The following is a 13,708-nucleotide window of genomic DNA, read 5'->3' as shown; positions in this document are numbered from 1 at the left end:
AGGAAGAAGGAAGCTTTTCAAGGAGACACATCGTGAGTGAGACACATCGAGAGTGGGATTGCAACTTGGTATTTTGGTGCAGTGATGTAATCAGGAAAGGTAAGTGGAAAATCTAATTCTGCTGTTTTTCAGTTAAAAGTGCAGTGTGTAGCTTAGTGTCTGATTGGTTGAAGCTGCCCCCACCCTAATTGCTGAGAGGTAGTTATCTGTCAATCACCTGAGGCCTGTTTAGGGGCACATTGTATTCTTCTCTTTGCAGTTTAGGTATTTTTTGAGTCATCGATTAGCTGAGGTCTGCATAAAAGACAGAGAGCGCACTCAGTAAGCTAGCGCTTTTCAAGGAGACACATCCTGAGTGAGTCACATCGAGAGTGGGATTGCAACTTGGTAATTTGGTGCAGTGAGGTAATTCAGTGCAGAGTGAGAGAAGGTGCTTTTTAACCCTGGTAAGTGACTGGTAAGTAGTTTTCCTTTTCATTGTCTAATTTATTTATTTTTATTTTGAAATTGTTGTTGTATAAGTTTACCTAAGGTTTAAGACATGGCAGGAGATCCCAGACCCGTGTCATGCTCCTCGTGTGCGATGTGGGAGCTCAGGGACACTTCCACTGTCCCTGGCTCTTTCACGTGCAAGAAGTGTGTTCAGTTGCAGCTCCTTTTAGACCGCTTGACGGCTCTGGAGCTGCGGATGGACTCACTTTGGAGCATCCGCGATGCTGAGGAGGTCATGGATAGCACGTTTAGCGAGTTGGTCACACCGCAGGTGAAAATTAATGAGGGAGATAGAAAATGGGTGACCAAAATGACCAGTCCAAAGATGTGCGGGTTAGGTGGATTGGCCATGCTAAATTGCCCGTAGTGTCCTAATAAATGTAAGGTTAAGGGGGGGGGGGTTGTTGGGTTACGGGTATAGGGTGGATATGTGGGTTTGAGTAGGGTGATCATGGCTCGGCACAACATTGAGGGCCGAAGGGCCTGTTCTGTGCTGTACCGTTCTATGTTCTAAAAGAAAGAGCAAGAGTAGGAAGGCAGTGCAGGTGTCCCCTGCGGTCATCTCCCTGCAAAACAGATATACCGCTTTGGATACTGTTGAGGGAGATGGCTCACCAGGGGAAGGCAGCAGAGGCCAGGTTCATGGCACCGTGGCTGGCTCTGCTGCACAGCAGGGCAGGAACAAAAATAGCAGGGCTACAGTGATAGGGGACTCGATTGTAAGGGGAATAGACAGGCGGTTCTGTGGACACAATCGAGACTCCAGGATGGTATGTTGCCTCCCTGGTGCAAGGGTCAAGGATGTCTTGGAGCGGCTGCAGGGCATTCTGGGGGGGGTGGGTGAACAGCCAGCTGTCGTGGTGCACATAGGCACCAACGATATAGGTAAAAAACGGGATGAGGTCCTACAAGCGGAATTCAGGGAGTTAGGAGTTAAACTAAAAAGTAGGACCTCAAAGGTAGTAATCTCAGGATTGCTACCAGTGCCACGAGCTAGTCAGAGTAGGAATGTCAGGATAGATAGGATGAATGCATGGCTCGAGAGATGATGCAAGAGGGAGGGATTCAAATTCCTGGGGCATTGGGACCGGTTCTGGGGGAGGTGGGACCAGTACAAACCGGACGGTCTGCACCTGGGCAGGACTGGAACCGATGTCCTAGGGGGGGTGTTTTCTAGAGCTGTTGGGGAGGGTTTAAACTAATGTGGCAGGGGGATGGGAACCGATGCAGGAAGTTGGAAGGTAGTAAAACAGGGACAGAAGCAAAAGGAAGTAAGGGGAAAAGTGCAAGGCAGAGAAGACATAGTCAAAAATCTAAAAGGGCGACAGTACAAGGTACAGTGACTGAGGGAAGCTCAGTGAATAGGCCCAGTAATAACAAAAGGAATAAAACTGGATATGTTAAGATTCAAAACAGAGGTAAAAAAACCAACATAAGTGTACTTTACCTGAATGCTCGCAGTATTCGGAATAAAGTAAATGAGTTGATGGCACAAATCATCGTGAATGACTATGATTTAGTGGCCATTACTGAAACATGGTTAAAGGATGGTCACGACTGGGAGTTAAATATCCGAGGGTATCAAACTGTTCGGAAGGACAGAGTGGATGGTAAGGGAGGTGGTGTTGCTCTGTTATTTAAGGATGACATCCGGGCAATAGTAAGGGATGACATCGGTGCTATGGAGGATAAGGTTGAATCCATTTGGGTGGAAATCAGGAATAGTAAGGCGAAAAAGTCACTGATAGGAGTAGTCTATCGGCCACCAAATAGTAACGTTATGGTGGGGCAGGCAATAAACAAAGAAATAACTGATGCATGTAGAAATGGTACAGCAGTTATCATGGGGGATTTTAATCTACATGTCGATTGGTTTAACCAGGTCGGTCAAGGCAACCTTGTGGAGGAGTTTATAGAATGTATCCGCGATAGTTTCCTAGAACAGTATGTAATGGAACCTACGAGGGAACAAGCGGTCCTAGATCTTGTCCTGTGTAATGAGACAGGATTGATTCATGATCTCATAGTTAGGGATCCTCTCGGAAGGAGCGATCACAATATGGTGGAATTTAAAATACAGATGGAGGGTGAGAAAGTAAAATCAAATACTAGTGTTTTGTGTTTAAACAAAGGAGATTACAAGGGGATGAGAGAAGAACTAGCTAAGGTAGACTGGGAGCAAAGACATTATGGTGGAACAGTTGAGGAACAGTGGAGAACCTTCCAAGCAATTTTTCACAGTGCTCAGCAAAGGTTTATACCAACAAAAAGGAAGGACGGTAGAAAGAGGGAAAATCGACCGTGGATATCTAAGGAAATAAGGGAGAGTATCAAATTGAAGGAAAAAGCATATAAAGTGGCAAAGATTGGTGGGAGACTAGAGGGAAATCTTTAGGGGGCAACAGAAAGCTAGTAACAAAGCTATAAAGAAGAGTAAGATAGAGTATGAGAGTAAACTTGCTCAGAATATAAAAACAGACAGAAAAAGTTTTTACAAATATATAAAATAAAAAAGAGTGGCTAAGGTAAATATTGGTCCTTTAGAGGATGAGAAGGGAGTTTTAATAATGGGAAATGAGGAAATGGCTGAGGAACTGAACAGGTTTTTTGGGTCGGTCTTCGCAGTGGAAGACACAAATAACATGCCAGCGACTGATAGAAATGAGGCTATGACAGGTGAGGACCTTGAGAGGATTGTTATCACTAAGGAGGTAGTGATGGGCAAGCTAATGGGGCTAAAGGTAGACAAGTCTCCTGGCCCTGATGGAATGCATCCCAGAGTGCTAAAAGAGATGGCTAGGGAAATTGCAGATGCACTAGTGATAGTTTACCGAAATTCACTAGACTCTGGGGTGGTCCCAGTGGATTGGAAATTAGCAAACGTGACACCACTGTTTAAAAAAGGAGGTAGGCAGAAAGCAGGAAATTATAGGCCAGTGAGCTTAACTTCGGTAGTAGGGAAGATGCTGGAATCTATCATCAAGGAAGAAATAGCGAGGCATCTGGATAGAAATTGTCCCATTGGGCAGACGCAGCATGGGTTCATAAAGGGCAGGTCATGCCTAACCAATTTAGTGGAATTTTTTGAGGACATTACCAGTGCAGTAGATAACGGGGAGCCGATGGATGTGGTATATCTGGATTTCCAGAAAGCCTTTGACAAGGTGCCACACAAAAGGTTGCTGCATAAGATAAAGATGCATGGCATTAAGGGTAAAGTAGTAGCATGGATAGAGGATTGGTTAATTAATAGAAAGCAAAGAGTGGGGATTAATGGGTGTTTCTCTGGTTGGCAATCAGTAGCTCGTGGTGTCCCTCAGGGATCCGTGTTGGGCCCACAATTGTTCACAATTTACATAGATGATTTGGAGTTGGGGACCAAGGGCAATGTGTCCAAATTTGCAGATGACACTAAGATGAGTGGGAAAGCGAAAAGTGCAGAGGATACTGGAAGTCTGCAGAGGGATTTGGATAGGTTAAGTGAATGGGCTAGGGTCTGGCAGATGGAATACAATGTTGACAAATGTGAGGTTATCCATTTTGGTAGGAATAACAGCAAACGGGATTATTATTTAAACAATAAAATATTAAAGCATGCCGCTGTCCAGAGAGACTTGGGTGTGCTAGTGCATGAGTCACAGAAGGTTGGTTTACAGGTACAACAGGTGATTAAGAAGGCAAATGGAATTTTGTCCTTCATTGCTAGAGGTATGGAGTTTAAGACTAGGGAGGTTATGTTGCAATTGTATAAGGTGTTAGTGAGGCCACACCTGGAGTATTGTGTTCAGTTTTGGTCTCCTTACTTGAGAAAGGACGTACTGGCACTGGAGGGTGTGCAGAGGAGATTCACTAGGTTAATCCCAGAGCTGAAGGGGTTGGATTATGAGGAGAGGTTGAGTAGACTGGGACTGTACTCGTTGGAATTTAGAAGGATGAAGGGGGATCTTATAGAAACATTTAAAATTATGAAGGGAATAGATAGGATAGATGCGGGCAGGTTGTTTCCACTGGCGGGTGAAAGCAGAACTAGGGGACATAGCCTCAATATAAGGGGAAGTAGATTTAGGACTGAGTTTATGAGGAACTTCTTCACCCAAAGGGTTGTGAATCTATGGAATTCCTTGCCCAGTGAAGCAGTTGAGGCTCCTTCATTACATGTTTTTAAGGTAAAGATAGATAGTTTTTTGAAGAATAAAGGGATTAAGGGTTATGGTGTTCGGGCCGGAAAGTGGAGCTGAGTCCACAAAAGATCAGCCATGATCTCATTGAATGGCGGAGCAGGCTCGAGGGGCCAGATGGCCTACTCCTGCTCCTAGTTCTTATGTTCTTATGTAAGGTTGAGGAAGCAAGGATCTGACTCAGCTCTAGAGGGTTAAAAGGTGGCAAAGAAGGAACTCAAAAATGGACTTAGGAGGGAGCATGAAAATGCCCTGGCAGGAAGGATTAGGGAAAGCCCAAGGCGTTCCACAGTTATGTGAGAAATAAGAGGATGATCAGAGTGAGAGTAAGGCCGATCAGGGATAGTGGAGGGAACTTTTGCCTACAGTCTGAGGAGATGGGGAGACCCTAAATGAATATTTTGTATTCACCAGAGAGAGGGACCTTGTTGCTCGTGAGGACAGTGTGAACCAGGTTAATAGACTTGAACAAGTTGATATTAAGAAGGAGGATGTGCTGGAAATTTTGAAAAGCATCAGGATAGATAAGTCCCCTGGGCCTGACGGGATATACCTAAGGTTACTACGGGAAAGGGAGGGAGGAGATTGCTGCGCCGTTGGCGATAATCTTTGTGTCCTCACTCTCCACTGGAGTAGTACCGGATGATTGGAGGGAGGAGAATGTTGTTCCCCTGTTCAAGAAAGTGAACAATGAAATCTCTGGGAACTACAGACTCATTAGTCTTACGTCTGTGGTGAGAAAAATATTGGAAAGGATTCTGAGAGATAGGATCTACGATTATTTAGAAAAGCATAGTTTGATTAAAGATAGTCAGCATGGCTTTGTGAGGGGCAGGTCATGCCTCACAAGCCTTGTCAAATTTTTTGAGGATGTGACAAGACACATTGATGAAGGTCAGGCAGTGGATGTGGTGTATCTGGATTTCAGTAAGTCATTTGATAAGGTTCCCCATGGTAGGCTCATTCAGAAAGTTAGGGGGCATGGGATACAGGGAAATTTGTCTGTCTGGATACAGAATTGGCTGGCCGAAAGAAGACAGTGAGTGGTAGTGGATGGAAAGTATTCCACCTGGAGGTCGGTGACCAGTGGTGTCCCGCATGAATCTGTTCTGGGACCTCTGCTCTTTGTGGTTTTTATAAATGACTTGGATGAGGAAGTGGAAGGGTGGGTTAGTAAGTTTGCCGATGACATGAAGGTTGGGGGAGTTGTAGATAGTTTCGAGTGCTGGACACTATGGACAGGATGCAGAGCTGGGCTGAGAAGTGGCAGATGGAGTTCAACCCAGATAAATGTGAAGTGATCCATTTTGGAAGGACGAATTTGAATGCTGAATACAGGGTTAAAGGCAGGATTCTTGGAAGTGTGGAGGAACAGAGGTATCTTGGGGTCCACGTACATAGATCCCTCAAGGTTGCCGCCCAGGTTGATCGGGTTGTTAAGAAGGCCTATGGTGTGTTGGCTTTGATTAACAAGGGGATTGAGTTTAAGAACCACGAGGTTTTGCTGCAGTTTTAAGAACATAGAACATGCAGTGCAGAAGGAGGCCATTCGGCCCATCAAGTTTGCACCGACCCACTTAAACCCTGACTTCCACTCTATCCCCATAACCCAATAACCCCATCTAACATTTTTGGTCACTCATGGCAATTTAGCATGGCCAATCCACCTAACAGCATGTCTGTGGGAGGAAACCGGAGCACCCAGAGGAAACCCACGCAGACACGGGGAGAACGTTCAGACGCCGCACAGACAGTGAGCCAGCGGGGAATTGAACCTGGGACCCTGGAGCTGTGAAGCCACAGTGCTAGCCACGTGTGCTACCATGCTTTATAAAACCGTGTTTTGACCACACTTAGAATATTGTGTTCAGTTCTGGTCGCCTCATTATAGGAAGGATGTGGATGCTTTGGAGAGGGTGCAGAGGGGATTTACCAGGATGCTGCCTGGACTGGAGGGCATGTCTCATGAAGAAAGGTTGAGGGAGCGAGGGCTTTTCTCACTGGAACGAAGAAGGCAGAGAGGTGACTTGATAGAGGTGCATAAGGTGATGAGAGGCATGGATAGACTGGATAGCCAGAGACTTTTCCCCAGGGTAGAAATGGCTGTCACGAGGGGAATAATTTTAAGGTGATTGGAGGAAGGTATAGGAGAGATGTCAGAGGTAGGTTCTTTACGCAGAGAGTGATGGGTGTGTGGAATGCATTGCCAGCAGAGGTGGTGGAGTCAGAGTCATTAGGGACATTTAAGCGACTCTTAGACAGGCACATGGACAGCAGTAAATTGAAGGGGTGTAGGTTAGGCTGATCTTAGATTAGGATAAATGGTCGGCACAACATCGTGGGCTGAAGGGCCTGTACTGTGCTTTACTGTTCTATGTTCTATATCATGTTGGAATTGTATAAAACGCTGGTGAGGCCACAACTGGAGTATTGTGTACAGTTCTATAATGAAATTGAAATAGAAATACAATTTACAGTGCAGTAGGAGGCCATTCGGCCCATCGAGTCTGCACTGGCTCTTGGAAAGAGCACCCTACCCAAGCCCACACCCCCACCCTATCCCCATAACCCAGTACAGTAACCCCACCCAACACTAAGGGCAATTTTGGACACTAAGGGCAATTTATCATGGCCAATCCACCTAACCTGCACATCTTTGGACTGTGGGAGGAAACCGGAGTACCCGGAGGAAACTCACGCAGACACGGGGAGAACGTGCAGACTCCGCACAGACAGTGAGCCAGTGGGGAATTGAACCCGGGACCCTGGAGCTGTGAAGCAATTGCGCTAACCACTGTGCTACGGTGCTGCCTGGTCACCACATTACAGGAAGGAGGTTATTGCTCTGGAGCGAGTACAGAGGGGGGGGTTACAAGAATGTTGCCCGGGCTGGAAACGTGTCGTTACGAGGAGAGATTGGAGAGGTTGGGGTTATTTTCCCTGGAACAAAGAAGGCTGATGGGTGAATGAATTGAGGTGATCAAAATTATGAGGGGAAGACACAGAGTGGACAGGATCAAATTGTTTCCCTTGGTGGAGAATAATTTTTAAAATATATATATAAATTTAGAGTACCCAATTCATTTTTTTCCAATTAAGGAACAATTTAGCGTGGCCAATTCACCTACCCTGCACATCTTTGGGTTGTGGGGGTGAGACCCATGGAGACACGGGGAGAATGTGCAAACTCCACACAGACAGTGACCCAAAGCCGGCATCGAACCTGGGACCTCGGCTCCGCCCTTGGTGGAGAATTCTAGAACCAGGGGACAGATTTAAGATAAGAGGCAGAAGTGTAGAGGGGACATGGAGAAGAACTTTTTTACATAGAAGGTAGTGGGAATCTGGAATTCGCTGCCAGAGTTGGTGGTGGAGGCAGATACCCTAAACTCATTTAAAATGTACCTGTTCTGCACCTTAAGTGGTCTCAGCTATAGGGCTATGGACTGAAGTGTTGGCTAGTGTAGGCTTGAGAGATGAACAGACACTTCCAACACTGATGAAGGTTCAACTCAATTTTATTAACTAACTTCTAACTAACTAACACACGATGACTGTGGGTCTAAATGATGCCAACTTAAATTAGAGACCTAAGCCTTATCCGAACCAGTTGATTCTCTCAGCGAGTGGTTGATGCGACCATCAATTCACTCAGAGACACGAGTTGGAGTAAACTGTTGCTTTAATCGGCCGACAACTGAGCCTGCCTGCGACTATGTTGAACTGAGGGCGGACTCGTAGGATGGCAGCACTTATACTTCCTGCTGGGGGCGGAGCTGAGGATGGAGTCCCTGTACTTGCTCCTCATCTCCCCCTGTGGGCAGAGCCACGCAACGGCTCACAGATGGAGCCCACAGTAATGTACAGTGTGAATTATAGTGGTTACACATTCACCCCCTGTTAAAAAATCAAGTCCGGCGGGGTGACGGGTCTACGAGTTCAGTCGGTCCAGCGCCCGAATCGTGCGTTGGGACCGACGAAGCACTGGTGTTGCAGCTGTTTCGGGGATGGCTGTGGAAGGATGTTAGGTGCGAGTCCGAGGGTGGACTCCGGGGGTGGTTCTTCCTGAGCTTCGTTCCTGCGGACCGGTGTGTCGGGTGGAAGGGAGCGTGGGAAGCAAATAGGTGCGGGCCGCGGGGCGTGGGAGGTCGGGTGAGGTGTAGTGTGGGAGGTACATCGGTAGTAGTGGTAGTAGAGCCTGTGGGTGCCAGGTCCCGGAGGGAAACGGTGTCCTGTCGGCCATCGGGGTGGTCGACAAACGCGTAGTGGGGATTCGAGTGCAGGAGCTGGACCCTCTCTACCAGGGGGTCTGTCTTATGTGTCCGGACGTGCTTCCGAAGGAGGACAGGGCCCGGTATCCTCAACCAGGATGGAAGCGAGGCCCCTGTGTTAGTGCCTCTAGGGAAGACAAATAAGCGATCATGAGGAGTCTGGTTTGTGGCCGTACAAAGGAGGGACCTAATAGCATGGAGCGCATTGGGGAAGACCTCCTGCCAGTGGGAGGTTGGGAGATTCCTGGACCGGAGGGTCAGTAGGACGGTCTTCCAGACCGTCGCGTTCTCCCTCTCCACCTGCCCGTTCCCCCTGGGGTTATAGCTGGTAGTCCTGCTCGAGGCGATGCCCTTGTCGAGCAGGTACTGACGCAGTTCGTCGCTCATGAACGACGAACCCCTGTCGCTGTGTACGTCGCTGGGGAAACCGAACAGGGTGAAGACACTGTGCAGGGCTCTGATAACCGTGGGGGTGGTCATATCGGGGCACGGGATGGCAAAAGGGAAACGGGAGCACTCGTCTATAATATTGAGAAAGTAGGTGTTATGGTTGTTCGAAGGGAGGGGCCGTTTGAAATCAATACTCAGGCGTTCAAAGGGCCGGGATGCCTTTACCAGGTGGGCCTTGTCTGGTCTATAGAAGTGCGGTTTACACTCCGCGCAGATCGGGCAATTCCTGGTGACGGCTTTAACTTCCTCGGTGGAGAAGGGCAGGTTGCGGGCCTTGATGCAGTGGGCGAGCCGGGTGACCCCCGGATGGCAGAGGTCATTGTGGATCGGCTGTAGTTGGTCGTCTTGAGCGCTGGAGCATGTGCCGCGGGACAGGGCATCTGGGGGCTCGTTGAGCTTCCCCGGACGATATACTAGATCGTAATTATAGGTGGAGAGTTCAATCCTCCACCGCAAGATTTTGTCATTCTTGATTTTGCCCCGCTGCGAGTTGTCAAACATAATGGCAACCGATCTCTGGTCGGTGATGAAGGTAAACCTCCTACCTGCGAGGTGGTGCCTCCAGTGCCGTACGGCTTCCACAATGGCTTGGGCTTCCTTTTTGACTGAGGAGTGTCGAAGTTCCGAAGCGGAGAGGGTTCGGGAAAAGAACGCTACTGGCCTGCCTGCCTGGTTCAGAGTGGCAGCGAGAGCGACTTCTGAGGTGTCGCTCTCCACCTGGAATGGGACGGACTCATCTACCGCCTGCATGGCAGCTTTGGAGATGTCCTCCTTGATGCAGTTGAAGGCCTGGCGAGCCTCGGCTGACAGGGGAAATCGTGTGGTCTTAAATAGTGGGTGGGCTTTGTCCGCATACTGGGGGACCCACTGGGCGTAGTATGAAAAAAATCCGAGGCACCTCTTGAGGGCCTTGGGACATTGAGGGAGGGGGAGTTGTAAGAGGGGGCGCATACGGTCAGGGTTGGGTCCTAGGACCCCGTTTTCCACGACGTAACCGAGGATGGCTAGCCTGGTAGTGCGGAAAACGCATTTCTCCTTTTATCTGTGACATTGAGTTTTTGGGCGGTTTTGAGAAATCGGTGGAGGTTGGCGTCGTGGTCCTGCTGGTCATGGCCGCAGATGATGACGTTATCCAAGTATGGAAAAGTGGCCCGCAGCCCGTACTGGTCCACCATTCGGTCCATTGCTCGTTGGAACACCGAGACCCCATTCGTGACGCCAAAGGGAACCCGGACGAAATGGAAGAGGTGGCCATCTGCCTCGAACGCCGTGTAGTGGCGGTCCTCCGGGCGGATTGGGAGCTGGTGGTATGCAGACTTCAGATCCACCGTGGAGAATATGCGGTACTGGGCGATCTGATTTACCATGTCTGCAATCCGGGGGAGGGGGTACGCATCGAGGTGCGTGAACCGGTTAATGGTCTGGCTGTAATCAACCACCATCCGGAGCTTTTCCCCAGTTTTGACGACCACCACCTGAGCTCTCCAGGGGCTATTACTGGCCTCTATGACTCCTTCACGCAAAAGATGCCGGACTTCGGATCTAATAAACACCCTGTCCTGCAGACTATACCTCCTGCTGCGAGTGGCCCCTGGTTTGCAATTGGCGGTGAGATTAGCAAAGAGTGGAGGGGGGTTGATTTTCAGAGTTGCTAGACTACATATAGTGAGAGGGGGAAGGGGTCCGCCAAAGCTGAGTGTTAGGCTCCTGAGGTTGCACTGGAAATCCAGTCCTTGGAGGAGGGGGGGGGGGGGGGGGGGGGGGGGGGGGGGGTGCAGAGGTCTGGGAGCACGTACAATTGGAAATTGGTGTAGTCGGCGCCCTGTATTGTCAGAGTCGCAGTAGTGCGCCCCTGTATTTGGACTGAGTGCGACCCCGAGGCGAGGGAGATTGTTTGCTGTGTCGGGAATATCGGGAGCGAGCAGCGCCTTACCAGGTCTGGGTGAACAAAGCTCTCAGTGCTCCCGGAGTCGAACAGGCACGGTGTCTCGTATCCGTTGATCTGGAAGGACATCATGGAGCTCTTGAGGTGCTTTGGCTGCGACTGGTCCAGAGTGACTGCGCTGAGCTGCGGGTAGTCGGTGGCGTGGTCGGCGGTGCTGGAGCGGCCCCGTGATGACTGTCCGCGGAGGTCGTAATCTTTGAGTGGAATAGTGGGTGATGGCCAAGATGGCGACGAGGAAGATGGCGTCCAAGATGGCGGCCCCCATGGATCGCACATGGCCGGCCGTGTGGGGGAGGATTGCGAAGATGGCGGCCCCCGTGAGTCACACATGTTGTGCGGACAATACAGACACGCTGCCACATTGCGGGGTCTGCGGGCCTGGGAGTCGGAGGAGCGAGTGTTCGAGTTGGGGTTCGAGTTTTTAGATTTAGCCAGGCAGACCTTAGCAAAGTGCCATTTTCGCCCGCAGCTGCTGCAGGTCGCGTTGCGGGCCGGGCATTGCTGTCGGGGGTGTTAGGGCTGGCCGCAAAAGTGGCACGATAGTCCTCCGTGGTGGGCGGCTGGCTGCGTGGCGCAGGCCTGGGGCAGCCTTTGGTCGGGGGTCCACGATGGCTCACAGATGGAGCCCACAGGGACACAGTAATGTAAAGTGTGAATTATAGTGGTTACACATTCACCACAGTGGTGTGAGTCTGTGCTGGACTGGATGAGTTCTTGTTACACTGAGAGGCAGCGCCCAGAATGAGCGGGAACTGTGGTGCCCTCTGCCTTTATAGTGTGTGTATTCTAACTGGTGATTGGCTGCGGTGTTTGTACATGTTGTTTGGTCCCTGTGTGTGTCCATCAGTGTGTGTCTGCACCATGATATACTGGTGTATATCCATCAGTGTGTGTCTGCACCATGATATACTGGTGTATATCCATCAGTGTGTGTCTGCACCATGATATACTGGTGTATATCCATCAGTGTGTGTCTGCACCATGATATACTGGTGTATATCCATCAGTGTGTGTCTGCACCATGATATACTGGTGTATATCCATCAGTGTGTGTCTGCACCATGATATACTGGTGTATATCCATCAGTGTGTGTCTGCACAATGATATACTGGTGTATATTATGACATGGACTGAGTGCAGGAAGGTGGAATTAGAAAGGGTGTCCTTGGGCTGGCATAGACAAGCTGGGCTGAATGGTCTCTTTCTGTGCTGTAACTTTTCTATGATTCTATAATAACTGTGAGTCCTGGAACAAACATTTTGTGCTCTTCCAAAGGAAGAGGCCAGCGTTGTGTTATATATGGCAGCAATGAGGTTTATCATGGTTCTGGCCAGGAGATGGATGCCCACTCTGATCCTAGGAGTTAGTTTGATTCTTGCCATTGTGAGGCCGTTGGCCCAGACTCTGCTGATTATAATATAATTAAATAAACTCACCCCTAAATAAGGGCCCTGCTCCTCTTCAAATTCCTCTGATTCCGTCAGTGACATCCTATTGGCTGCGGCTCCTTGGATCAGCTCCTTCAGTAACTCACAGTCTCTTCACGCTCTCTCTCCCTGTGCTTGCTCACCTTCACTCTCTCTCTCTCTCCTCCTGTGCTTGCTCACCTTCACTCTCTCTCTCCCCCTGTGCTTGCTCACCTTCACTCTCTCTCTCTCTCTCCCTGTGCTTGCTCACCTTCACTCTCTCTCTCTCCCTGTGCTTGCTCACCTTCACTCTCTCTCTCTCTCCCTGTGCTTGCTCACCTTCACTCTCTCTCTCTCTCTCCCCTGTGCTTGCTCACCTTCACTCTCTCTCTCTCCCTGTGCTTGCTCACCTTCACTCTCTCTCTCTCTCTCCCTGTGCTTGCTCACCTACACTCTCTCTCTCTCTCTCTCCCTGTGCTTGCTCACCTTCTCTCTCTCTCTCTCTCTCCCTGTGCTTGCTCACCTACACTCTCTCTCTCTCTCTCTCCCTGTGCTTGCTCACCTTCACTCTCTCTCTCTCTCTCCCTGTGCTTGCTCACCTTCACTCTCTCTCCCCCTGTGCTTGCTCACCTTCACTCTCTCTCTCTCTCTCTCTCCCTGTGCTTGCTCACCTTCACTCTCTCTCTCTCTCTCCCTGTGCTTGCTCACCTTCACTCTTTCTCCCCCTGTGCTTGCTCACCCTTCACTCTCTCTCTCTCTCCCTGTGCTTGCTCACCTTCACTCTCTCTCTCTCTCCCCCTGTGCTTGCTCACCTTCACTCTCTCTCTCTCTCCCCCTGTGCTTGCTCACCTTCACTCTCTCTCTCTCTCCCCCTGTGGTTGCTCACCTTCACTCTCTCTCTCTCTCCCTGTGCTTGCTCACCTTCACTCTCTCTCTCTCTCCCTGTGCTTGCTCACCTTCACTC

General features: G+C 49.6%; 1 protein-coding gene across 1 annotated transcript in view; it reads right to left on the bottom strand.

The window, feature by feature from the left end:
- Positions 1 to 12,986, bottom strand: part of rsph1 (radial spoke head component 1) — a 178,338-nt gene extending 165,352 nt beyond the window's left edge. The window contains exon 1 of the mRNA XM_038801305.1: positions 12,775 to 12,986. Within this exon, the coding sequence (XP_038657233.1) occupies positions 12,775 to 12,828 (54 nt within the window). The 5' untranslated portion in view covers positions 12,829 to 12,986. The remainder of the gene's footprint in view (positions 1 to 12,774) is intronic.
- Between the last annotated feature and the right edge of the window lie 722 nt (positions 12,987 to 13,708).

Source organism: Scyliorhinus canicula, chromosome 7 (genome assembly GCF_902713615.1).
Source record: "Scyliorhinus canicula chromosome 7, sScyCan1.1, whole genome shotgun sequence".
Lineage (NCBI taxonomy): Eukaryota > Metazoa > Chordata > Chondrichthyes > Carcharhiniformes > Scyliorhinidae > Scyliorhinus > Scyliorhinus canicula.
The sequence above is the reverse complement of the archived record's forward strand: the minus strand, read 5'-3'. Positions and strand labels throughout refer to the sequence as shown.